The sequence below is a fragment of the Hemicordylus capensis genome, chromosome 4, assembly GCF_027244095.1.
Source record: "Hemicordylus capensis ecotype Gifberg chromosome 4, rHemCap1.1.pri, whole genome shotgun sequence".
Classification (NCBI taxonomy): domain Eukaryota; kingdom Metazoa; phylum Chordata; class Lepidosauria; order Squamata; family Cordylidae; genus Hemicordylus; species Hemicordylus capensis.
The window spans coordinates 150,106,998-150,134,833 of NC_069660.1; the positions used below are offsets into that span (position 1 = coordinate 150,106,998).

General features: G+C 40.4%; 1 protein-coding gene across 6 annotated transcripts in view; it reads right to left on the bottom strand.

Moving 5' to 3' along the window:
• The window catches only part of C4H1orf21 (chromosome 4 C1orf21 homolog), a 207,135-nt gene that overhangs the window by 70,223 nt on the left and 109,076 nt on the right, over positions 1-27,836 (bottom strand). For all 6 annotated transcript variants that reach the window (XM_053246629.1, XM_053246633.1, XM_053246634.1 and 3 more), the window contains exon 3: positions 20,147-20,241. In XM_053246629.1, the coding sequence (XP_053102604.1) occupies positions 20,147-20,241 (95 nt within the window). The remainder of the gene's footprint in view (positions 1-20,146; positions 20,242-27,836) is intronic.

The window sequence follows — 27,836 nt, forward strand, 5'->3', positions numbered from 1 at the left end:
CCAGCTAGGACAAATATAGGCTCTCATGATGGCGTACAGCAACACAGTAAATACAAGAATAAAAATAAATCTTGTTTAAAACAATGGGCCAAAACAGCAGCTTTTCAGAACTATTAATAAGCACCAGATGATAGAAACACCCTTCTAAATGAGCGGGGCGGGGGGAGTTCTCTCTAACTGCCCAACATTCTCCAGCAAACCAGTCAACCTACCTTCCTTAGACAGAGAGTGTGAAAGGAAAGGCAATCCATTGAGCTCTGTTCCTTGTCACCATCCACCTTGCCTCAGATGGTGGCAACAACCAGGGCCTCACCTGAATATCTTAACATTTGGGAAGGCACAAACACAATGCTCAGGATGGAAATCCACTAGTCTACTTGACTGTAATGAGCAGAAAATGATGCCTGACGAATGAAAAAAGTCTTGACGAGTAATGTATCAACACAGCTCAACAAATAAAAAATTTGTCTGGCTGGTGAACAGAGCCAACATTTCTTGACCCCAGCACATACTGGTCCTGTTAACCCAACCAGTAAGGATTCTGCACTGTGAAAACACTGAAGACAGATTCAATCAAATCAGAAGACATTTCCTGCCTATATATATCCAAATATCGCTTTAGCATCATTCCAACTTATCTTAATAATATCTTATCCCTGTATGTGTGTTCCTGCCTGTATAGAATGTAGGCCCCATCTGTATGAGCTCAACTAATTGCCTTAACATGCCATTTTCAGTACTAATATAAAACTTATGGCATACAAGTAAAAGTTCAAATCACAATAAGTCTTTTAATTACTTCTGTAAGAATTCTGGTAGCAATGGATTAATACTCATTTTCCTCAGGATCCTTCTGCTTATATCATCATCAATTTGAACTTAATCATAGCTGGATTTCTCCAGTACTGCAGAAAATGCACATTTACATTAAATTAAATCTTTTTGTACAGAAATATTACAGTGAGCATTATGGATGCTTGGGAATTTGTCCACATGAAAATATGCAAGATCATTTCATTATTTTCCCCTGATGTTATTGCAGTTACCTGCAATTAAGATTAAACAGGGTTTCTGTTTAAACATGATTAAGGATAGGTTTGCGGGGCGGGGGGAGAGGGAGAGAGAGAGAGAGAATATGCGCGCACAAACATTTTTGTTTCAGCAGCTCGACTTTTAGAGTTTCAGCTGAGTTGGATTAGAGATGAGAACAACAATTTATCCCAGTGTGCAGGCCATCCTTCTGTGCATGCTCTCTCTCTTTTGCTCTCACTCTCTTTCTGACATCCCCCCACACACTTTTATTATCAGAATATTTGCAAAAAACTAATCATGATAAATGTCTTATTGCCTTCATCAAGAATTCCGTCATGAAAAATTTGAGAATCCAGACACAGAAATTAGTGTTTTGTCAGGGTAATAAAAGTCCATTAGTTTCTCTAATAACAATCCTACTTCCAAGTCCTGATTAAACATTAGGGATCTCATCTGCTAGCAGGACAGGGTTAATGTTTGCTTTGCATGTATAAAGGAATAGAAATAATTCTTCATTGATTTTGCTTTAAACAAGATGAACATGTTAAAATATTTACCTTGAAATAAACCTTCTTGCATAATGGATCTATATAAATCTGCCCTACCCAATTCTATTTCTTACTTTGGAGCACAAATGATTCTCTGTACATATTGCCCTCTCACACATACACACCCCTTAAAATTTTTTTTTAAGGCAACAGACTTTTCCCACTATGCAGGCCTGTTTGGGAAAGCAGCTGTGATATATGAATGTAGTAAAATATGTTTATAAGACTGAAAATATAACTTGCTTATATCAGCATGAAATTCAAAGATGGGGGGGGGGAGCACTAAATAAAACTGTTTACATACAGCCAGTTCCTGGCATGACTGATGGTTAAAGGCGCTTTCTTCCATTCAAAGAACCCCTCAGTTATGTGAATGCATTGAAGCAAACAATTCTACAACTCAAAAGGGAGGAGGAGGTGGATGCATTCAACAAGTTGTGACAAAAATATATTGTCAAGTCCAAGAGGCTACACTTTACATAGGACGAGCAAGTATCAGCAAAAAGAAGAAGAAAAAGAAGGATTCTGGCAATTTCAGTCAACATTGATTAATTCAAGAAATGTTTGATCTACACTATACCAAAACCTATCTTTCAGCACCCTAAAACATTTTGTCCCTAGGTATAAACATGGGACAGGATCCAAACTAAGTTAGTCATGGCTAAGTCCCATTGAAATTCATAAGACTTAAGTTAGTCACACTGTCAAAATAATAGTCTCTATTCTACTTCAACTACTGGATATGACTCGGGTTCAAATACCCACACAGCCATTACGTCTACCAGACTGGTCATCATCTCTAGAGCTACTCCCATACGGGTTGTTAAAGCAATCAGGAAAGAGCCAACCCAAACTCCTTTGTGGAAGGGCAAGCTATGAGTGCAAAGAAAAGGACCAGGTATCAATCTGCCGGTCTGGAAGCCTTAATTCAATGTCAGTTGTATTGGATTTATTCTAGGAGCTCCATAGGGAGGGAGAGGAACTCTACACATGAAATACATTTTCTTCTTATGACTACATTTTTTTAGGGCATGTCATTCAAGCCTTAGTCAGCATGTGGGGAGGAAAGCTACACTAACACCTAGGGCTGTTTCAGATCAGGGTTGAATTGATTTAAATCAAATTGATTTAAATCACAATTTAAATAGCTTCACAGAAAAACATCAAATGTAATGACAAATCACTAGTCAGGAAGATTCTATTTGATCATCATTTTCTAGTAAAAGTACTAGAATGAACTTTTATGTTGTCTAATATAACCTTAATACATATTCAGAGATAGATGTAGGTTTCATTTTTAAAAGTACACACTTCTCATGATGCTGTTTCATTGAGGCAAACAGACCTTACATTTCTTTACTGCACTGTTTGAATTTCGCACACATGCCCACAGGTACAGGAACTTTATTAAAATATTCCCAAATGGGGTCTCTTTTATGGCCTGCTGCCATGATAGGTTTTTCAGTTCTACAATGGAGAATAGACAAAGTTTCCTCAGGACTGCATTAATATGTTCTGTTTTTACTTTCTATTCCTCTCCCCTATCCCTTGCATTTATATCCCCGACTCCTGCTTTTTGCTCTGATCTATTCCATGATCCTCCCAAAATTCTCTCTTCAGGCAAATAGGTTTTTTTAGGCAATTAATTTTAATTGTATCTTAAGTTTTTTTCTTTTTTTGTCATGTTATGCTTATGTTATATTTCATGTTTTTTGCTCTGTTTTAATGTTATGTTATGACCAGAAGGTTACAATAAATACATGAACTTACAATGGCCTTCTTTGTCTTTGCACTTTTGTTGGGGAGGGGTGGCAGGGTTTGATTGTGTGTGTGTGTGTGTGTGTGTGTGTGTGTGTGTGTGTGTGTGCGCGCGCGCGCGCGCGCGCGCACTCACACATGCTGTATGTACACCACCCGCAGAATAGGACTAATCAGGTCTATTATCTCACTCTCATCCTCATATACTGCCGTTAACATGTTCATAGAATATAGTTTGAATTATGATTAATATTCACGATGATATCTTTGACCTAGGTTCTTTTTTATGAATTGTTTTTTAAAATTAAAATCAAATTTAAATCCAAAAAGTCCAATTTAATTTTTTTAAAAAAATTAATATATATTTTTAAAATTGATTTTTATCAACTGCATTTCAGATGTAATGCAGATCCTTGGTTGAATTTGAGAACCCTTGATATGCTTTTTCTGTCCAAATGCGCCTCTCAAATTCACCTGAGGTTCAGTTTGGTCAAACAAACCAAGCTTTGAAACCAAGGTACGTAGTTGGCCTGTTTGTTTTAAATGTTGCTGAATTTGCCATCACGTTGCATCCAAACCGACCCCCAAGTTTTATTCTCGGCTTGTAGCAAGAGGCTCAGCACAGAGCAGCCGCAAAACAGCCATGGATTGGGTGAATGGTGGAGGGAGAGGCCAAAGAAACAACTGACAGCAAAACAAACCACACTGCTGTTGGGTTGTCTACAGAAGGAATTCTCTACTTCTTTTCAGAAGCCTGGTTAGAAGTTTCTGTGGCTCTGCATTTCCTCTGATAGAGCCCTTAGCCTCACACTCCCCACTCCCTATATGTTGACAACAGCACAACTCAACATGGACTTATTTCTACTGACCCAACTTGCCTTGCCTTGGTTGCCCTTGAGAAGGCTGCATCAAACTGGTGACCAGCTTACAGTACTGGTATCTCATTAAAGATGCAACTGGTACTTCCCACCCCTGATATCTGTGCTGATCCCATTCAATTTTATGAGCTTTTAGCAAAATTGTATTATGTGTAAACTAATGCATGCAAGCATTTCTACTAAAATCACCTCTTTTACCATCTGTCTCACAATAGAAGAAAACTGTTCACAGAATCATGCCAGAGACAGAAACTAGAAGATAAAATACATCCCAATAAAGAAGTTGCTAGAATGCATCACAGAAATACTTCCACTCGTTTAAATGAGGGGCAACATGATTCCAAACACAGGTATAAATCATGCAGGCAGTAGCTGCTAAAAACTCTCAAAGTGAACTGATTTGGTTCAAGTCCAATACTCCATCTACTAGAACACACAGCTCATGCATGTTGCTGTTTGGAATTACGATCTGTTCCTGAAAAATGCAATTAGGGATAAAGCAGTGTTGTAAATGTCTGCCCACCTATGGTGAATAAGAATTGCCTCCAGGAAAAGAAGGCTGGTTTTTTCCCTAGGCTGCTGACAGCTATAAATTTTGGAGAGCAGAAGGTAGATCTCTGAATCTAACAGTAGATCTTTAGGCAATTTGCAGGGGCTTCTAATTCCAAACAGCTTAGCAAGAGCAAGTAAAATTGCTAGTTATAAAAAATATTGCCTAGCATGCCTAGTCTTGTGCCATCTGGCCATCTCTTATGTAGTATTCCTTATCAGTAAATACGAGTATTGATTGATGATTGGTTGCTTTTGGCCAGGTCTTTGTGCAGATTTTCTGGCCATTTATAACATTTTGTTTAGATATCTGATCTGCAATAACTCAATATAGTTTTGTATTTGGCATGCAAGTCATCCCAACGTATGGCTCATGGGGTGCAACTGGTTTAACCCCAAACCAACATTTTGCCACTTTATCTGCCCCAGCCATTTTCACCTGACTTTAGCAGAAGACCATAAAGTTCTGGTAAGTAGATCCCACAAACCTGGGATATGCTCACCTCTGCTGTCAATGACCTACACTAGTTGCACAGGCAGCTGAGCTAATTAAAAAAAAATAGTGGGCTAGTAGCTTTTGTGAAACTGTTTGCAAGGCTAGAATGAAACTAAAAACACCCCTAATGGTAATTTTGGGGGGAAAACCAGAGCCCCTGGTGGCGCAGTGGTAAAACTGCCGCCCTGTAACCAGAAGGTTACAAGTTCGATCCTGACCAGGGGCTCAAGGTTGACTCAGCCTTCCATCCTTCCGAGGTCGGTAAAATGAGTACCCAGAATGTTGGGGGCAATATGCTACATCATTGTAAACCACTTAGAGAGCTCCGGCTATAAAGCGGTATATAAATGTAAGTGCTATTGCTATTGCTATTATAATAATTCTCCAATTTTTAAAAACAAAAGATCACAACAAGAAGAATCCCCTAGAGTTTGAGATCCACTTAGTGGTTCAAATCCATAGCACAAAACATCCCACACAATCTGTCTGGCTACCTCCCAACATCCACTGGTTGAAGTCTTGTGGTCCACTGATAAGACACTCCTGACTCTCCGCCCGGGGTGGATATTGATCCACAATTAAGGAGCCATGGTCCTAGTAAATCAGCAGTTACTGCTTTGAGTTAACACAGCATTATATTTTCAAGCTGGGTTTGAAATGGCGGTCTAAAGAAGATTTTATCTGATCCAATGAGATATTTTAAGGAGAGCACTATTTACCACAGTAATACAGCTTGCAGGTCAAATTTGCAAGGGAAAATGAGCACTCTATACAAAGGTTAACAAAGAATGTTTCAATGGGTTTTTCCGAAGTATCAATTCTCCTTGCCTCCCCTCCGCCCAATCATTTTGAAATTGCCTTGAAACCTTATTTTGAGCAAAGAAAGCAGCACAAGAAAAAGAGGGGTGAGAGAGAGGATAGGATAGGTGCCACGACTCTACTTCCCTTTGCCCTCTAAAAACGCTCCAGGTAAGGCCAATGACTTTGCAGAGAGGAATTAGTAAATGAAAAGAACTAACCTTTATTTATTTAACAGATTTTTATACCGCCCAAAACTTACGTTTCTGGGCAGTTTACAACAAAGCAAAAACAGAAAAAGTTAAAATGTTAGTAAAAACAAAATGATAAAAGAAAATGTTGAAACATTACAACAATTTAAACTTTAAAAAACATTTTAAAACAGTGTTAAAACTATTAAAAATATTTAATTAAAAGCCTGAGTGAACAGATGCATCTTTAAAGACTTTTTAAAAGCTGTCAGAGATGGGGAGGCTCTTATTTCAGCAGGGAGCACATTCCAAAGCCTTGGGGAAGGAGCAGAGAAGGCCCGTCCCCGAGTAGCCACCAGACGAGCCAGTGACAACTGCAGATGGACCTCTCCTGATTATTTCAATGAGCGGTGGGGTTCATGAAGAAGAAAACCTTCTCTTAAATGCCCAGAGTCCAAGCTGTTTAGGGCTTTATAGGTTATAACTAACACCTTATATTTTGCCTGGGAAAATATCAGCAGCCAGTGTAGCTCTTTCAAGATGAGAACAACATGGTCTCTCCGAGATGACCCAGAGACCAACCTGGCAGCCACATTCTGGACCAACTGTAGTGTCTGGACTACATACAAGGGCAGCCCCACATAGTGTGTGTTACAGTAATCTAGTCTAGAGGTTACCAGCATATGTACCACTGTTCTGAGGTAGTTTATCTCAAGAAATGGAGCAGCTAGTGGATCAGCCAAAGCTGACAGAAGGCACTTCTGGCCTCAACCTAGGACATGAAGGAGAGGCTTGGATCCGAAAGCATCCCCAGACTACGTATCTGTTCCTTCCGGGGAATTGTGAGCCCATCCAGAACAGGCAGATCAAACTCATCTCCTGAGTGGTCTTAAGTTACTAGGTTGGGAGGGAGTTTAGGAAACTCTGGAGTTGAGAGGCCTCACCCATGTCCCTGAAAAATCTGCTGGTTCACGTGATGATGAAAGACACAGAAATGGGAACAGTCAGGGGGTTGCACCCTCAGTTCCTATCAGTTTCCTAACGAGATAGAGAAAAGATGCAGCAGGTTCAACCGAACCTTCTCCTTCTCCCCCAATTCATTCTCGACCCTGGTGATCTACTTCTGTTTACAGCAGCACTCCTTGAGTCTTTAGCATTCAAGAACACCATCTCTTGAGCAAATGAAGGGGCAGACTCAACAATGAATGAAAGAGACAGACGTATAATCTTGTTCAAAGGAGGAAACAGAGAGAAGAGCACAAGTGTGACCACAGAGAATGTTGCCAGCTCACCTTTACACCAACCTCCCTCCCCAAAGAATTCTTGGTTTTGTCAGGAGAGGGCAGATAGACAGTCTTGTTGAGAAACTGAGCAGCGTGAACCAGCCTATGGAACACTACAGCATCGAAAAAGAAACATTCATTGCATGAACATTTGAAAGCAAGAACTTGCATCATAAGGTGCTTTTAAAATTGTACCATACAAAGCAAGTACGGCTGGGTCATCCTAAGCTGTTATAAAGGACCATTTATTACTTTGCGTGTTTTGGCATTGAAGCACAAAAGCAAGCAACGAGGTAAGTAGGTAAGACTGGAAAAGATTTCAAAATAGCCACATGGTACAGAACTGTGTGCAGAACCATATGCTACTAGTTCTTTCTGCCATGTCACTTCCAACTTGGGGAGAAAAATTGTATGGTCACTAAGGAAGTAGAACAAGACTCCCTTCTCCCCCACCCCATTCTTTTGCAAATATTATTTTAAGCTATTTCTCTTGCAAATCCATCAGCTACTAAGAGGAAAAAATTATGGGACATACACAATTAAAATATTCCAAAAATGATCACTTCCAGAAGCAAAAATATTTGACACTGGCCTTCCTGAGAAAAAATATATTGCTACAATGCTGCTTGTCAAAAACATCCACTTTCAAATTATCTACAAACTATGTACTACCTTCCTCCTGTGACAGTGGTCTAACATCTTCTGCAACAGGTGTATAATGAAAATGACAATTTTGGCACATGGTCTGTTCTTATCCAGAGAAACCAAGTACTTTGCAAATGGTAACCTAGGTCATATCCATAAAGTGTATTAAAAGGGGGATGAAAGACACTACTGGGAATCTATTCTCTCTTTTTCTATCTAAAAAGGTACTGGGCTAATATTCTGGAAGTAGTAAATTAACAATATTATCCAAGGGCGGGGGAGATTTTAAAAACAGTTTCCCTTAAATTGTTTCAATGATAAGTATGCAAGACCAAGATGAAAATCATACAGATAAAAAAAATCTGAGACAATAGTAACACATGCCCAAAGTAAACAAAAAGGAATCTGCAACACTGAATGGGATTGCTAAACTAAACATGCAACTACTGGGTTGAGAGGAGACAAAATCACCTTGTATTCAACACAAACACGCACAAATAAAACATCAACACCATAATCACTGTCAGAAGCCTATCCTAAATAAAGTGTATTAAAGGGGGGGTGAAAGACACTACTGGGAAACTGTTCTCTCTTTTTCTATATAAAAAGGTATTGGGCTAATATTCTGGAAGTAGTAAATTGATCCTACTACTGGGATCAAGCAAAATCTGAGACAATAGTAACACATGCCAAAAGTAAACAAAAAGGAATCTGCAACACTGAATGGGAGGAGACAAAATCACCTTGTATTCAACAGAAACACAAACACGCACAAATAAAACATCAACACCATAATCCCTGTCAGAAGCCTATCCTAAACAAACAAACAAACAAAACATGAAAGGCATAAAGCTTGCATGTATGCCCTATCCCCAAAACTCATTTCCTTCATCATCCTTTTCCCCGTTTCTAAATTACACAGACAGGCAAAGTCTCTATATGGAGGCCAAATTAGTTCTTCTCTTCACAGTGCAAAGCCATTGTTCTTCACCCCGGCTCACACTTCACAAAGCACCTTGACGTTAGGGTCTCAGACCCATTACCATTGTCCACATGTTGCATTAAAACTAAGGGCAGTATAGAGCAGAAGCAAGATGTTAATGGCTTCACCTTCCTACTTGATTTAGCCATTGGCCATCTTCATCCCGCAGCAACACATGCAATCCCATTCAATACAGAAAGAAAAAGCAACAGCTCATCTTCATACAGAGTACAACCAAAGGCATTATCAGGAACTTCGCTAAAATAGTGAGGAAAGGTTTTAAAATGAGGCTCAAATCCACCACATCCTTGGGCAGAGTCCTCTTCAAACTGTTCAACCTCTGCTTCTTGTGGTAAAATTGCCTTCCAAGTATTTTGAATACAAACCTCTTCTAAACTTCCTCTGTCTTTTGAGGCCCACAACCCACTGACAGATAGTTCCTCACTGCAGAGAAGCCCACAAATTGAGGCCCTCATCTGGCACTGTCAATGAGAAAAAGACTAGAAGACGGAATTTCAGACACCTTTCTAAAACTAACCATCCAGGGATAGATAGAGACAGTAGCTAGAAGCTGCTATGTATTCCATGTCTCTGGCAGTTTCCATGGTTAACATAACAATTCTGACGACTGCAATATTAAGCCCTGCTTTGGGGAAGAAAGTGGCTCTTGTTGGATCTCCCTCCCTGGCAGGGTTGATTTGATTTAAATCATGATTTAAATCGCTTCACAGAAGGACTCAATTTTAATTATTTAAATCACAATTTAAGTATCTACTCAGGAAGATTCTATTTAAACATCATTTGCTATAAAAGTACATTACTGTTGTCTAACATAACCTTAATACATATTTAGAGGTAGATGAGGTTTCATTTTTAGAAGGTGGGTACACATTGCAACAGGTACACACTTCTCATAAGGCTGTTTCATTCAGGCAACCAGCCCTTGCATTTCGTTGTTGCACTGTTTACATTTGGCACACATGCCTTTCTTAACCATAGGTACAGGAACTTCATTAAAATATCCCCAAATGGGGTCTCTTTTATGGTCTCCTGCCATGATAGGTGTTTCCCTTCAACAATGGAGGATAGACTTGGAAAATGTTTCCTCAGGACTGCATGAATATGTTCTGATCAATTTTGGTTTCACTTTCTATTCCCCTCCCTATCCCGTGCATCTATATCCAAACTCCTCCTCGCTCAGATCTACTCTATTCCCCCAAATCCTCTATTCATTCATTGACCTTCTTTGTCTTTACACTTTTGAGCAGGAAGCAAGGGTTTGACTATGTGTGTATGCGCTGTATGTACACCCACCTGCAGAATAGGTCTGATCAGGCCTGTTATCTCTTTCATCCCCATATACTGCTGTTAACATGTTCACAGAAAATAATTAGAAGTTAGGATTAATATTCATGATGATATCTTTGACCTAGGCTCTTTATGATTTTTTAAAAATTAATTTAAATTTTAAAAAATCATTTATTTTTATCCTCAGAAATTATTTTTATCCAGGAAATCCTGCTCCCTGGATATCCCAGGTATCTTACACGTGTGTGCGCACACACACTCTCTCACTCACTCGCTGGTGGTGCCTGCTCCACAGTCTGAGAACCACTGGACTAGAATATTAATTTCAAAATGAGTGCTTTTAGGTTGTATTCTAGTAAACACAACTCTTTCAGCTACAGAGTTTAAAATCAAGTTCTGTATTGACCATTGGGAGCAAGCACAATTGCAAAACAAAAACAAACCAAACACCGGACAAGAAGCCCAAGGCATCAATTTGTTTGCTCTTTGTAGCCTGAGTAATTTCACTGTGCCAGGATAGTCTGCAGCCTATGAAGAGACTGTGGATTCTGAAGCCACTGTGCATAAGGAGTGTAAAGTCCTGGTGTTCCATGCTCAAGTGCTTGGCTATGGGCTAGACAGTGCACAGTGAATGTTTCAAACCTATCTACCATTGTACCCCTTCCAGTCCTGGATGTAGGCTGCGCCCAGCTAGAAAAGAGTGCTAGGGAGCTGTCCAGCAAAAGCTGCAACAGCTGGTGCAAATGAATCCCTTCTGTTACTCCACTCAAGCTGACCCTTAAATCAAGACCTTTTGAGAAGTTAATAGGAAAATATAATTAGTAACACTGACAGTTTGTGACAATCAAACATCATGGAAAAAATGATGAAAAATCTAAGCATATGGACCATGGAGAATGTCAAAAGCATCAGATGACTCAAATCAAACAGATGCCTATCACACTTTAAAAAAACCTCTCTCTCTCTCTCTCTCTCTGTGAGAAATAGATGCTCTGGTCACTTCCCATTCTCTCCAATTTCTGATGTTTCCTCTCTTCCCGGCACTGGATTATTTCTCTTCTTGTTCCCAGTTCACCAAGACTTAAATGAAAAACTCTTGATTAGACTGTTAATGCTGTTGCTCCAAAGAATCAAAGCATTTCTGGACCACTGCTCTCTCTACACCTTTTGTTGGGTGAGGGCCAGGAGAACACCCTACTTGAGACAGCTTGAAATGATGCAGTTCAATCCTCCCCTGCAGTCCAGAAACCTCAGCTGTCTTGAAGAAATATCAAAAGATGGAAACCTTAAAGAAACAATGTTAACTGCTAAAAGCAGAGGCACTACAAACTTGTGTAGTTGCAATCTTATCACAGTACACTGAATAGTATATCTACTGTGAAAATCAGCCATCCCCTTTCTATAGCACTCACAGGGGCAGAGAAAAACTTGAACAAATGTTGGCAGCCTCTGATAAAACTGTAGAAAATGGTGTGTGTCGGGGTTTTTCCCCCTATACTGCCCCCATTTTGAGTGTCTCCCCCTTGTTCTTGTCTGGATTTCTTTACAGGAGATAGACCTCCTTCAATTAGCAGAAGAGTGGAGTATAAATATGACAAACTCACACATTTTTGGGAAAAGCCGTCCAAAATATTGTACAATAATATTTCAGCACTATATCTAGAGTGCAAACTCTGTGCAAGATTTGGACAATTTCTTTCAAATGCAAAATGTGTTATTCTTAAGGCTACAATGCCAGAGTCTCTGTTTAAATTCTCAAGGTGATAAAGGGAAGGGATAAAACTTATATATCTACCTATAAATACATCTGCCTATAGGTGATATCAGATGTCTGACTACACTTCCATTTTTATCTTGGCTCTGACTTGTCATGCCCCAGTTCTCAAATTCCTTTTTGTGGTGAAGGCAGTGATCCTGGGGAGAGTGTCTCTCAAGCACCACATGAATTACATCAATAAGCTGGGCAGTCAATTGTACATGTGTATGCATGTGCAGTTTGCCCCAATGTACATGATCCTTACCCCCTCTCCAAATGGGCACACATGTGACCATCCAGCTACTTAGGTTAGTTGTGTAGTGCCATGTGCATATGATTCTGAGGCCCATTCCTGGTCCCCACAATGTAAAGTGAATTACCTCAGGGCCAGACACCTGAACTAGACCTGCATATCAAGTCAATATGTACTGCTACGATTGTAATTGCTGTTTAGACCATGAAGCAAAACATATTTGACTGGTTGTTGGTTTTGCACTGAAACTAAATCAAATGCAAATGTAATCTATAACTCATCCTCCAAACAAAGTCCAATTACTGAATGAAACCATCAGACAGACCACTTTTATCATCATTCTGGTTTTTAAAAAGTAAAATCCATACGCAATACAAAAAGTCTCACACAACTAAGCAACATAGCCTCACTGGGAAAGACAAATGCCAAATTACGCGAACAAACTATCAATCTCATTTTACCTTTCTCAGAGGTAACATTTTATACAGAAATGACATTAGTACTCCAATTAAACCAGTTCTATTATGGACGTTAAATAGGGTGTTATGGTGTGATTTTTGTGAACTTAATGCACTGTTGTAATGCTAAAACAATGGGTTCTTTCACAAGTAAAGATTAATGAGGCTTTATAACTAGAGCATTAACTTATTTACACTAATCTTATATCTTCACAACAATTTTAAAAAAAAAACTTCAGCAAGAAGTCTGCTAGCTTTTCCCAAATGTTATACTGTCCAGATGTTACCATGTTGAAATCTACATACCAGTAGCACCTGCTTCCCTAGCAAGGACACGGTTCTAAGTAACTTGCTCAGAATAGCCACAGACAGTTCAATAAATATTTTGGCAGCTAAATACAGTTTTTCAGAAACCAGAAATTTTGTAAGAACAGGCCCTCAAAACGAAGAGAAAAGCTCACAAAAGTCATGACAGCCATAGAAAAGAGAAGCAGCACTCGTGAAACTGCTGTACAGCAATAAGGAACTTGTATGTATGGTGGGATACTCTGGACCAGTGTTCATTCTCTCCTCTCTTTTTCCCCCCATCTGTGTGTGGAATGAATCTTGTTCCAACTGGCAGTATCAAGGCAGTCTGCACACATGCATATTCAGAGTGGGACCGTCCTGATTCAATCTGAGTGGAATCTAAAATTAACTGAGCGGACATCAAAAATGTGTGAGTGCATGCACACTTGCACACCTTAGAGGGAACACTGCTCTAGACTCATTAAAGATGCTTCCACTCTCACCCCAGATGAGTGCTAAGTAGACACTGTCCCTAAAATACCTAGTCCACCATTGCAGCACAGGAGTGCGATCACAATGCGAATTTTCTGGGGTGTGTGGTGGGGGGGGGCACAACTGTATGGCCAGCAGTTCTACCCCTCTCTAGAATCTAAAATAAAAAATTCCACCTAAGTATTTTTTTGCCTGGGTTACACCAGTGACTACTAAAATACAGGGTCTGACAAACCCCAGGCACCAGGGCACCATAGCACCTAGAGAAAACTGGCTCACTGATAGTTTCATAGCAATTCTGCCCCCAGAACACTCTCACCATCTCTCCTCCTCTCCACTGTCACACCACCTCTCCTTTTCCCTCTCCGAGTCTTTCCAGGCATGCCCTCCAACTTCACCATGTAGGCAAACAGCTCCCCTTCCCTTTTTGCATGGAAAGGTATTGCAAGAAGAAGCCAGGTTGCGAAAGTGGCAGTTGATGTTCAATAGAGGCAAGAAGGCTCTCTGTTGGAGGAGATGGTGGTGGGCAGAGGGTATTGCTGCAGCTCTGAAGTAGGAGAAAAGCCCATGCTTGCTAGCCAAGAGGAAACAAGGAGGCCACTGCTCCTTTTTCCTTCCTGCCTCCCCCCTCCTGGGGCATGCTCTGACATCTGCAACTGCTGCTGTTCCAGATTCACATACTCTGGGATGCACTGGAACCCCTACTGCTCATTCACTTGCTGGCCCGTCCATCATCATTTGCATCTCCCCAGCACTGCACTTCTATGTTTCGTTTTCCCCCAGGAAAGGCCTCAGAGTGTGCAAAGTTGGAACAGCAGCAGCAGTGATGGCGGTTGCAGTGGTGTCAGATGTTCTAGGAGAGTAGGTGCCTCATTTGCCTCATTTTCCAGGCAATTCTTAACCTCCACTTAATTATTTTGCTGAAATTGAGACAAAGATGTGAACACTTTCCCCACAAACAGAAGATCATTTTCTTCCACCATGGTGGATTTTTTTTAAAAAAGCTTTTTGAGAGGGGCTTGTTTAGGTAAATCACTTTCAAAGTATGTATTTATAGAACTTAGATTGTTAAACAGATATGAAAACAGTTTCCACTCCCCCCACCACTATGTTGGCAGTAGTCATTCTGACTAGGTTATTCAGAGATAAATAAAATCTTTATTACTTCCAGGCAGTCCTGCTTCTGGTTTAAATATGTTACTTCTAAAGAGGATTTACTCTTTAGCCCATTTACTCTCCCCTACCCCTAAAGTGTCTGTCACAAAGTCTAGTAATTTGGTCAAGTGCCCACTGCTTAGCTTCTAAAATTTTGAACTGGCTCCTAGAAGCAAAGAGAATTTGTCAAGGCCTGGTGTAAAAGTAAAAATTAAACATTACTACTCCCTGACATCCTTGCTTTCACTTGTACACACCTTGTGTAGGAATCCAAGGTTTGTTTGTTCTTAAAGAATGCTAGTTTTAAGAACCAAAGAAGGCAAGAGTCGTCCCAATGCATCAAACCAAAATGATTACCTAGTACATTATTCTATTTCACCACAGTGACCAAGCAGATATTGCCAGGAAGTTCATAAACAGGGCATGAAGATTATAGCCACACACACACACACCACCCCCCAGTTAACAGTGTTCTATGACATTTCTGCCTCTGAGCCTGGGAAATTCTATTTAGATATAATGGCTAATAGCTACCGATATACCCAAATGACAGGCCCAACTCTGTGAATTCTTCCAATTCCTCTTTAAAGCTAGGGGTATCACCACATCTTGGGCCAACAAATTACATGTTGTAAAGAAATACTTTCACCTGTCCTGAATCTACTGTCCATAATTTCACTAAGTGATCCTGAATTTTAACATTAGTCTTGTTTCTGTCCGCTTTCTCTGCTCCATTCATAATTCTACAAACCTGTATCATGTCTTTCCCTGGTCATTTTCCTTCTCAGCTAAAGAACCCTAGACTTTTTAGTCTTTCATCACAGGACCAATGTTTCAACCCCTTAATTGTTTTTGGTTAAACTTTTTGGCATCTTTTCCAGCTCTATCAAATCTATTTTGAGATGGGGCAACCAGAATTGTATGCAATATTCCAAGTGCAGCCACACCACCAATGTGCAGAAAACTGTTACAATACTTACCTTATTTTCAACCCTATCCCTAATAACCTCTAGTACGGAATTTGTCTCTCTCACTGGCGTCAGGATGTTCGTTTCAAACCTCCTGAAATATCCACTCTGATTACTGTTAGAACCATTTCCTTTCCAACCCAGACAAACCTTTCTTTGAAGAGACCTATGACCCATATTTGCAAAACATTGTAATATCCAACTTAGTACATGAGTAACCTGGTGTGGTTGGTACCATCGGAGGGGGTGGGGTGCTCATAATCATTTTTTTACAAGGTCTATAGCCCTAGAGATGGAAAATAGATGATGGCATTGCAACACTTTCAGCTTTCAGTGTATCAGCAGCCAAATTTGTAATGGTGTTTTAAAAACACAAAAACCATTATAAAATTGTACTGATGTTGTCGGGGAAATGGAAATGAAAACTGGCAGGAATGTCCTCCAAAGATTACTCCATGGAGAGAACGAAACAATTTGTTCATTGTTCTCCTAATCCTGATGCTAACCTTTCCTTTTGCGCAAAAATAACCGTAATTTGACCCTAATTGATCAGGGGTAGGAAAAAAGAAGGAGCTATTAACACACAGAAAGCTCTGTTTCCCATTTCTAGTGGGATAGATGTTACCAAAAATCACCATGTGCATTTATCCCTGAGATGGTACCGATGGCCAAAATCTGTGGGCTTGCCTCTTGGACTGACACTAAATCCAGCTCAAACATGTCTTTCAAACACACACAACCAGCAGAGCTAACAAACAACAACCCCAACAGCAAAAGCATAATTTTAATGCATACCCATCCTACAAAGGCTCTGAAATAGGGTCCTTTAACCATTTCTCAAGCCTTTCATGCCAAGCCTATCACTACAATATTCAGTCAGCCACAGCAAAAACACTTTAACACAGGATGATAATGATCCGTGTGTAGCAGCAGTAGCCAGTGTGTGCAGTAGCAAATCCAGAAGTGCAGACACTCTCCATGACAGCCCCCATAGTCAAGCCCACCCTTACAGCCACACCCCATAGCTGTGCCCACACCAACAGCTGCATCCCCTATGAACACACCCCATGGCCACACCAATAAATGCAGTAATTTGGGGGGCTTCTATTACAAGAGGTCAAGGACAGTTTCCTAATCCTACAGAGGTTGTACCTCATGTGGTTATTCACACTGACCTAGACGTCCCCATTGCACAGAGCTGGTCAAGGAAACACAAGAGACATCGCCAGGTATGGCTAGGAAAGACCCTTTATTTTTATTTATTTTTATACTTATATCCCACTCTTCCACTACCAGTCTGTGCAAACACAGACAGTACTGAATGCAACAGACCAGTGGTCTGACTTTCAAACATTTCATCGGCAAAATGCACAAAGAAGCTTAAGTTTTAAACATAATACTATAAGAACTCCCTTACGGACAGGCCTATCCCAAAAGGACACACACTCGAACTTAGCACCATTTAGATGGCATTAAAAAGCATTAGACATTCACAGAGGAATGTGTCTGATCACTAGCTCTTAGTCATGATGGCTAGGTAGATACCCCATGTTCAGAGGGAATATACCTTTGATTAAAAATTGCAATCTCAAGAAGTTCCCTGCATTTCCCCTACCTCCACTCCTCTGCACTCGCTCTCTCCCTCCCCCTCTGGTTCCCCCTCCCATTTATTTCCTTTTTTGGGAGCAGTTTCCTTTTTACTCCTGGTAAAACACTGTGGGAGATCAAGGCACTGCCATCCCTTAAATTTGCCGCCAGCCTCTGACAAGCAGAAATCCAACCAATGCAGGATGCAGCTGTCCACTCTCTCTCCCTCTTCCTCTGCACTGAGGTGACGCTTGACCTGGTGCAATCCTGCCGGTCAGTCAGCTATTTCTGCAGGGTGAGAAGGATGGGGGAGGGCCAGAGCCTCTCCACTGCCCTAAGTACCACCAAGCCAGACTTTGTGGACAGGAGCTGGGAAGGGGTCCTTGCTCTGAACCCCCTTGCATATGGTCCATGCCAGCACTGCAGCCTCCCCGGCATCTTGCCAGCTGAAGCCGCAGTGCCAGTGAGAGGAGTGAAGGAGCCCGGAGAGAGGCACACACCTGCTGCTGCTGCAAACTCCTGGGGCCAGTCAGGCTACAAGGAAGGAAGCAGTCGTGCACTAAAGCATCCGCAGTACCCCGAGGTGCATGGCAGGAGGGAGAGAGGCAGCCTGTCCTACTTGACTCATCTCACTGGCTACACCACTACACTCCTAGGCTCCTGCCCTTCCAGGCAACGCTACCACCGCCTGTGCGCCCACAGAGAGGCCTTTTTGGAGAGGCGCTGGGGCCAGTGCAGGGGGCTGAGCAACAGAGTTTGCAGCGAGTCAGCCAGCTGCCCACAATCCATGTTCCGGCTGGGGTGGAATAGTCAGAGCAGGTGAATTTCAGCCACCTGATGGTGAGCCAAGCAGCACGCACTGCACCAGTGAGATGGGCAGGGCCAGGGAACTGCAGATGAAGCTACTCACACACTGGGTTCTGCAAGTTGCTGTGCAATGGTGCAAGTGTGTCGATGCCCGGGGAGGGGGGCACCTGGGGGTCAGGAGCCAGAGAAATACCAGGCCGAAGACCCAGCCCAGCCTCACAACACCCCTGGGCCCGGCAGACCTTGTTAGTGACTCACACAACGCAAGTGCGCAACCTTGAATGTGCCACAGGATCTTTTGCAATGCACAGGTTTTGCATGACAGACACATTGATGTGGAAGTGTTCCCATGAAGGCAGATAGTTAGATAAGCATTGACTTAAAGGATCAAAATATTTTATTTATAATTATTGTAAAGGGATTAATGTTATTTCTCCTTACACATAACTAGTATGGAAAACTTTGTTATTACGTCACAAGTCCTCACATTGAAAATAATTCTGGAACTAAGCACGGCTAATCCCTAGCTCAAATTAAACTCTGAGGAAGAGCTTAGAGAAATGCAGTAAATGCTCAACTAGATATTCTTCCCTGTTAAGATCCTTAAGATACTAGCATCCACACCACACATTTAAACTGGTTTAATAATTTAAGCCAGGCATTCTGGGTTCTGTGAGGGGGCTAAGGGCGGATATGTAAGGGAAAGTGCTTGGCACTGTTACCAAACTATAATTCCCAAGATCCTTTAGTGGTAGCCAGACCTGTCAAGATAGCTATAAAACAATCATAAATTTGTAATGCAGATCTATCCTCAGAGACATTACCATGGAAAAACAAAAAGAAATAATGCTGAAGTTATATGGAGGTCTATGTATATGCCATACTAAACAAAAACTAGTTTCTGTGTTCAAACTATCAAGTAAAGCTGAATAATGTGGCATAATTTATTTTACCTCATCACTAAAGATGGGACAAGAAATTACACAGGACACTTGAAATTCCATTCCCAATCACTCAAAAATTTATTTTCGTCACCTCTTTGACATCCAAGATTTCAGCAAGCACTGACCACACTTTGCAGTCATACTAAGGACTAGAAATTTGCTTTGATTTTTAAAACTAAAAGCAGTGCTTGTCAAAAAGCTCTCTGCACTTTTTCTGCTCTGCTGCAAAACTATAGCACATATGCAAGCCCTATTCACACATTTGTTTAAAAAGGCTGTATGCAAGTACAGTCTCCTGGACATCTCAACCTTCCAGTCACAGAAATGCCTGCCATCATGGTTGCAGCATTCACCTCTTCAGTTGAACACCCTTGGAACCATGAGAGGCACATGAGAGGGGGTGTGTGATGTGCAAGGTGGGACTTCCAGCACGCTTCTGGATGGTTGTACTCTCGTACAGCCTTTTAAAACTAACGACCAAATAGGGCTACAGAGCCCTGACAATATGTAAGGATAAAACAAGAAAACAACACAAAACATAAACAAGAAATTAACACTCATCTACAAACAAATTATTAAACATTGATTCCTGCAAATTCTCTGTTGTAAGCACATTAGATATAGATATAGGTAGTTCCCTTCTCTAAAGGCAGTAAATTATTTTGTTGCTAACAGCTCCTTTGGGTACAAACGCATTCATCAGGAGCCAAACAGTATTACCACTTGCAAAGGGGATTAATACAAATATGCCCATTCTACGGGAGCATACTTCATGATATTAAGGGTGGGATAATTCATAAAGACAAGCAGGAGAAGGCAGCATTTTGCACTTTCTGTGTGAGCTATAAATAGTTCCAGCATTTTCAAGAAAGCTCTTCTCCAGCACACTAAGTGTTCTACATGCTTTATATTTCATTACAGACACAGGACTGTTTCCAGGTTGTTAAATAAGTAATGTTCAAACCCTTACCAAGTTTTCCTGGTTTCTGGCAGCTATTTTCTGATCATCTTCTCCCCCGTTTTTCATGTATTTGACTTCTTCCACAGGTTTGATCCTATACTCATCTGAGGATTTAGAGGGGGGCGGGGGAAGAGACATATGTCAGAAAAGTTACAGAATCTAGAGCTCAAATGAAACAGCAGGTGGCTTTTTTTAAAAAAGCAACAGAGAGTCTACAGACATTTGTAGATAGCTATCCAATGACAGCCTCTTCTCCTGCGCATCCACCCTACAGTCTAGGAACAGCTCTTGGAAGCAACAGTCAACTATAACATGGCTTGTAGATGAAACTGTATGTTAATACAGCAATTTTATGCACATTTATTTGGAATAAGTTTCACTGATTTCAGCAGTATGCATTTCTGAATTGTAAAAAATATATATATTACTTGTTACATGCATAGAATTGGGTTGCAAGAGGTTCTACAAAGAACCAAGTATCACTTTATATTTGTGTACATGTTACAGACTGAACCCTTCAAAACACTTTTAATGTACACACATCTTCCAAATGCACCATGGAAATATGCACCAGAGAACTGGGACAATAGCAGCTCTGCAGCACATGAGGGGTGGGAGAAGAAAACCTGCATGTATTATAGAGATAGCCCTACCACAAAGCAAGCTAAGGTGGTGGATTTCAGGCACTATAAAGGGCAGCAGATTGGGAGACTAACAGATTTGATATTAGCCCCATTAATTTCAATAAAGTTTGGACAAGAGAACTTCCCAATAGATTCTACCCCATGTTAATAAGGGAGAGGAGATTGCCATTAGCTAAGGCTCATTCTGATGTGCTTCAAACATGCACTGTCTTTCAAGTGCACCCATTCATACTGTAACGTCCGAAGCTGTCCTGAAATACATTTGTGCCAGATGCAGAAGTTTGGGGTCCAGAATTGGCTCATATTAGTATCAACCATTCAGATACATGACACTCTAGAATGAATTAGAGGTCAGGTCCCTGCTCTAAGGGACTTTCAATCTGTATACTGATATAAAGAAGGCAACTGAGGAATGGAAGGGGAATGGAGGCAGGACAAAATGGGAAAGAATATGCAACGGGCTTAGGCAGAAAAATGAGAAATTTGGTCTTGGACATATTGAGCTTGAGCTTATTATCAGACATATTAGACAGACCGTTGCAGTTTATCACTCTCTCTGATTTGACTCCCTCTGGTCCTTAGGTCTCTGTAATCCTGCCCTCAAATGGCTTTTTTCCTACCTGCCTAAATTTGTTCTCAACGTCTCCATGGGGCAGGAGGGGGAGCACTGTTACAGAAGGAATAGAGACCAAGGCATTGGGCTAAAGGCTTAACAGAAAAGATGTGTTTTAAGAAGGGATTTGAAGGAAATCAGAAAGAAGCATTATACAGGGCTTCTAGGCAAAAAGGTAGAAAGGAGGGAGCCACTGGAGGAAGAAGATCTTTCAATGGCTAGTGATGGTGGTGGCAATGTGAAAATGAGCAGGTGTGTAACAGGATATGGGAACTGAGGGGTAGAGAGAGAGGCAAGGCCATGGAGGGCTTTGAAGGTAAGAAGGAGCTTGTGCTGAATGAATGAATGGACAGGAAGCCAGTGAATAAACAAAGGTATGACATGATCGATGCAATAAGACAGGTGAATGATTTTGATGGACTAAGATATTTTCATGTCTGCCCTAGGCCTGGGCTTTGTCAGTCTTCATAAAGAAGCATTTGAGAACTTAGGAGTTGCCTGAGGTTATATTACCCCAGAAAGAACAGGTTTGTAGCTTGGGAATGCTCTTGGACCTGGGTGCCTCAGGTTGAGGTTGTAGACAGGAGTGCTTTTTATCAGCTGCAATTGATTCTACAACTCTGCCCATTCCTTGAAGAGAAAGACCTGAAAACAGTGGTAACCTCCAAGTGGGACTACTCCAAGTGGGACTACTGCAATGTGCTCTTTGTACGAAGTTTGGAAACTTCAATTAGTCCAAAATGTGGCAGCCAGATTGGTCTCTGCAGTATCCTGGAGAGACCACATTATGCCTGTTTTAAAACAGTTGCACTGGTGGTTGATATATTTCTGGGCAAAATACAAAGTGCTGGTTATTACCTTTAAAGCCCTGAATGGGTTACCTGAGAGAGCGCCTTTCTCTACAAGATCCCCACCACTCATTAAGATCATCAGGAGGGGTCCGTCTTCAGGTGCCAGCAGTCATCTGGTGGAGACCTGGGATTGGGCCTTCTCAGTTGTTGCCCCGAGCTGTGTAACACACTCCCCATAGATAGAGGTTTATCTTTCTTGGAGGCCTCCAGGAGAGCCTTAAAGTCCCATCTTTTAAGCCTGGCTTGTAATATCTAGCTTTACTTTAAATTAGTTTTAATCTTGTTTATTTTTTTAAAATTTTTTTAATTATTTTATTATGTGTTGTTTATTTTAATGGAAACTTCCCTGAGCCACTTTGGGAAGGGCCATATACAAACTGAATGAATGAACTTACAAAACAGAACATTGCGGTGATTTGACTATACAGTCACTATTTTCCCATCTTTGTTTATTTCCCCCACCCCCATTTATTTAGAAACTACCTTTGCACTTAATATAGTTCCTAAGATGGTAAACAAATACTGTTTTGCCATGGTAGTGCTACAGACTGATTCCTGCTGATTCAAAACCATTCTTTAGAATCTCTGCTGTTACTCATGAAATGAATCTCCTCTTCATGTTTCCCCCAGATTTGTGTTAAGCAGGACTCATAGTGGAAAAACATTATGACAAAAGGGTGGTGGGGGAATTGTGCTCCTACAGCACAATCCCTTAATTGTCATTACATTATGATTGTACTGTCCTGCATCAAATATTTTTGACTGATATCTTCTCATAGGTTCAAGAGATTATTGTTATACCAGAAATCTCTTGAACCTATAAGAAGATATCAGTCAATAATGTTTGATGCAGGACAGTACAATCATAACGTAATGACAATTAAGGGATTGCGATGTAGGAGATTTTTGATTGTCATGCTAGAAAAAAATAAGTTTAAAATAATATGTTGTCAATATAAAGAATCACTTGCCAGAGGGAGGCTAAAATATCTGAGCTCTCCGCTGAGAAAACACAAGTATCTTCTAGGTAATTTGACTGTCACTGTTAAGAGGAATATCTGACTAATTATGACCCTACAGCAGTATAAGATGAATCATAGCAGCAATAAAATATCTGTCTTGGAAGTGGCCTAGTGCCCTTCAGAATCAAGAACTGGGTTTTTAGGAGAGACCACCAACAACTATTATTTTCAGTCAAATGCTGACATTCACTACGGGAGACTGCTCCAATAATTCAACCAAACATCACTAGGCCAAACCATATATTAAAACATTGCTGTGCTGTTCTGACTTTCCTGTTGGTGGGATTAACAAGTACAGGAGACCACAAGTGCATGTTCAATTCAACAAGAACATCATCATGCAATGGCAAGCCTCAGTTTACTATCTAATGCAGTCTTAGCATCAATGCAGATATTCAGTTACTTACAGGGTACAAACTGTACCATCTTGGATATCAATGGGGGTAGGGGTAGCTGCCTATTTGAAACTGCTCCAATATTAAAGATCTGTCATATGTGAAATGAAAATATGTGAGAAGAGAATATGTGTAATGCACAGGTTTTTCTTACAGGCTGCAGTTTTGATTCAACATAAAACTTTTAACATAACATATTCATTTAGAAAAGAACTGTTCTGCTGGATCAGACTAAGGCCCTGGTCAACATTCTGTTTTCTGTTAACACCATGTGCAGTGTGACCCTAAAATTTAGATAAGGATTCAGAATAACACCATTTTGTTACAATTCCTGCCAAAACTAAGTTAAATACTGTACAACTGAAAATGATTTTACAGATACTTTATCTCTATCTTAGTATAGTACTATGAATCAAAATGCATTCCTTATTTGAATATGTACTATGTAGGATAACATTACATTTGTTCATATCACAATGTCTGGAATTGATTTTGTGCAACTTCCTATTCTATAATTGATACTTTTATTGAAATTAGGACTGGGACACCAGTCAAATATGGTCAACTGAGTGCCTACTCAAAAATATCTGAAAATAGTCAAATATTACATCAATACACAAGAATGCCCTTGTGAAAGTGGTGTTCTATTTTCTCTTCAGAATCATAGAATCAAAAGGCAGAAATGAGAGCTTCTTGTTTACAAACCCGACCAACACACACACACACACACACACACACACACACACACACACACACAGCTCTCTAATCAAACACATTCTAAAAGTTACTTTTCCTGTATGTGTTATTGGTTTAATTTCATTTTGAACAGAATTTGTGATTAAGCAATCCACAGGGCTTCATAATCAAAGCCCAAAAGCTATCAAACTCTTGAAAATAATTCACATGTATTTTATTAACATAACATTGCTAACTATACATAAAATTGACCACTTGTAAAATAATGAAATTAAATTTTAACACATAACTTGGTTTTTGTAAGTTTGTAATGACTCTGTTACATTAAGAACTGTTTTAGCTTTACCAGGTGGACCTTATTATCCATGGGGTTCCATTCCCATAGATCACAGCGGATAAACAAAACCACAGATAATGAGGCATTGGGTATGGGATCACAGGGGTTGTCACTGGACCCTTCAAAACTGTGGTTAACACTTTTTTAAAAAGGGGGAAACAGACCAAATAAAGTGCTCTACTGTGCTCCACAGGTCTCCTGGCATCCAGCAATGGCCCCACCCAAAGTCCCAAATGGTCTCCAAAAGTCATGGATTTTTTCCAAATTTTTTTAAAACAAAATGAGCCACAAAATTGTCCTGTGGACAAAATGGGGGTCAGAAATGACCCCCAAGATCACTCCCAGCCTTCTAGGAACCATGGATATGGTATCCCTTTCGTATCTGCAAATAAGGGGTTCTATTTCGCATGGATATGTGAAACTGCAAATAGTGGTTCTGTGTATAACAAGGTTTACCTGTACTGTTAAGTGGACATAACATGTGAAGTGCATGTGAAGTGCTTTGAACTGTCTACTACACATACATGCTAAATATTATTATTTATTATATTTTGCACAAATGTTCCAGGTAACAAGCAATATTATGTTGCTGTTTTTAAAGAAGGAGAACTTCTTGCTCTGCTTAACTGACTGCTGAGTAAAACACAGACATTTCCCTATGAACAGATAACAGAATCTTTTATACAAGAGAGGCACATCTAGAATAATTTTAACACAAGAAAAAAGGAAGCAAGGAAAAACTTTGTGGAATGTGCTTTGCCACCATCAGCAACAAAACAGTGGCAAAGACACACAAAGGAAACAAGGACAGAATAGCAACAAAGATGCAAAGAAAAGCCAGACATATTATGACTGCATACACAATGTACCTTTCCAAATCCACTGCATAAAATAGAAGGTATAAATAGCCTTACACAAACAATGATTAGTAAAAGAATTTTTTTAATCAGTTTTTAAAAGTGTATCAATATCTACAGATGTATTTGTGCACACATGATTTAGAGGAATGTTCAAACAACTATACTACAAATAAATAAAGATTTCCATCTGGAAAGTGATAACTCCCCCACCCCCAAGCTACCATGGCAACATAATGAAACAGCACAGCATTCATTAATAATAGTCTCAGTGATAAATGAGCATATCAGTACATACTACTGAAACAATTACTAGGGAATTAAAAAATGGGAAAGGAGACAATGTGAGGAACTGACAACACAATGTGGATTCCAAAAGCAAGGCTTCAGAATACATGTGAATGCAATATGGTTAAGCTCTTCTACCCCAACCACACCATGCTTGTCAACTGATAGTCAAATATTAGATATAATTAAGAAACTGTACGGTATTTAAAGAATTAATTCATTAGGGCAGTAACAATCGAGAGTTGTACTGATTTCAAATGCTACTATCTTAGACTTCAGAGTCCAATCTCTCCCAAAAGCTCTATAGGGCACTATGCAAGGTTATATGGAGATCCTTAAGACTTCGTGATAGCCTCAATTCCTCAGCACTTTTAACCTGTGCCATGATAATGGCTTTGTATTTGTGCTTTTTCTTTATTCTTCCTCCTGGTAAGAAATATCAACAGCTAAGAGAGATACCATTAATAACTTGGCCAATCTGAGAAGCTAGGGCACACAGTTTAATTGGGAGGATAAAGATGAGATATTTGAAGAGAATGGCAGGGGTGCATACCCTTAAACCAGGCCTGCTCAACTTAGGCCCCCCAGCTGTTTTTGAACTACAACTCACATAATCCCCAGCCACAGTGGCTAATAGCCAGGGATTATGGGAATTGTAGGCTAACATCTGCAGGAGGGCCGAAGTTGAGCAGCCCTGCCTTAAACAAACTGTGTGTAAACCTAATGTCTGCAGGGCTGGGAAGCAAGGGGCCCTCTCTCATCATTGCTTTCAGATGACCCCTAGCTGCAATTAAAAGAAAAGTAGGCTGCCAGTTACCCAAGGGCATTCTTGATATCATGGGATATGTGACCTTGGATAATTGACAATAACTGACTGGTCAACTGGCCAGTATTCCAATCGGAGATCACAAATTCATTGAAGACAGACAGAAATGTTAACAACCACTTCAATTCTTCAACATTTTAAACAGTTATGCTAACATATACACCATTTGGACTAGCTTATGGTAAGACTGGCTGTTCTGTACACATCTAGAATGGAAACACATTGTGGTTTACATAGCAGCTTGTGCTTCTTTTTATTAGTGTTGAATAAATGCAACTTCGGGGGCCATCTCATTATCTATTAAGCACTAATAAAGAGCAATACAAGCTGCTACACACATTAAAATGCATTTCAATTCTAGACATGTACACAACAGTTTAAAAAAAAAGATGTGGCAAGGGATAAGCTTTGCTCCCCATTAGGTTATGCAATGCAGAATTCACCAGAAGCAAGAAAGCTGTATTACACAGTCATAGCAGCCTTTGGCAAGAAACCTCCAATGTTTCTGGCAACCTATATTTATGGAATTGCCCATTCCACACTCCCTCTTGTTCCTGCCAGCTCATGTCTCAGCTCAGTAAACTACAGGCCACACAATTTGCCCTGTTATTTCTCTAGTTGAGAACTAGAACACACAAATGATCAGAGGTAGCTCCTCCTTAATCTAGAGCAAGAAATAAAAAGTTCTTCATCTGGTCAGACTACTTTCAGATCTCCTCCTACACAAGAGGACCAACAAGGCATTACTGCCAAGATTTTCACCTGGCTCTACTTTTGTGGTAAGCCACACTAACATCACAGTCCTAGAAAAGAATGGAGCTTGAAACCACAAATAAATGGAGCTATGCAAAACACATGGAAATTGTCCATCTCCTATTGTGTGTAGAAAATGTTTTTTGGCTTGCACATTAGTGTGTGTGTCAGCCAATGGCTCCACGACTGCCTTCTGGCTCAATCCCCAAATCCTAGAATTCAGTGGTAGATTTGTTTTTTGTTTTAAGGTGACAAGCATTCTGAAGATTCTGCTCCTTGAGTAGAAAGAGGTGGCATGCAGGCTAAAAGTCTATAAAGTGATCTCCTAGAAAACCTACAGTGAACTGGTCATCAAGTGGTTCCAAGGAAATATCAAAACACTTTGGCAATTAGTGCTGAGCCTTCTGGTCAAAGTTA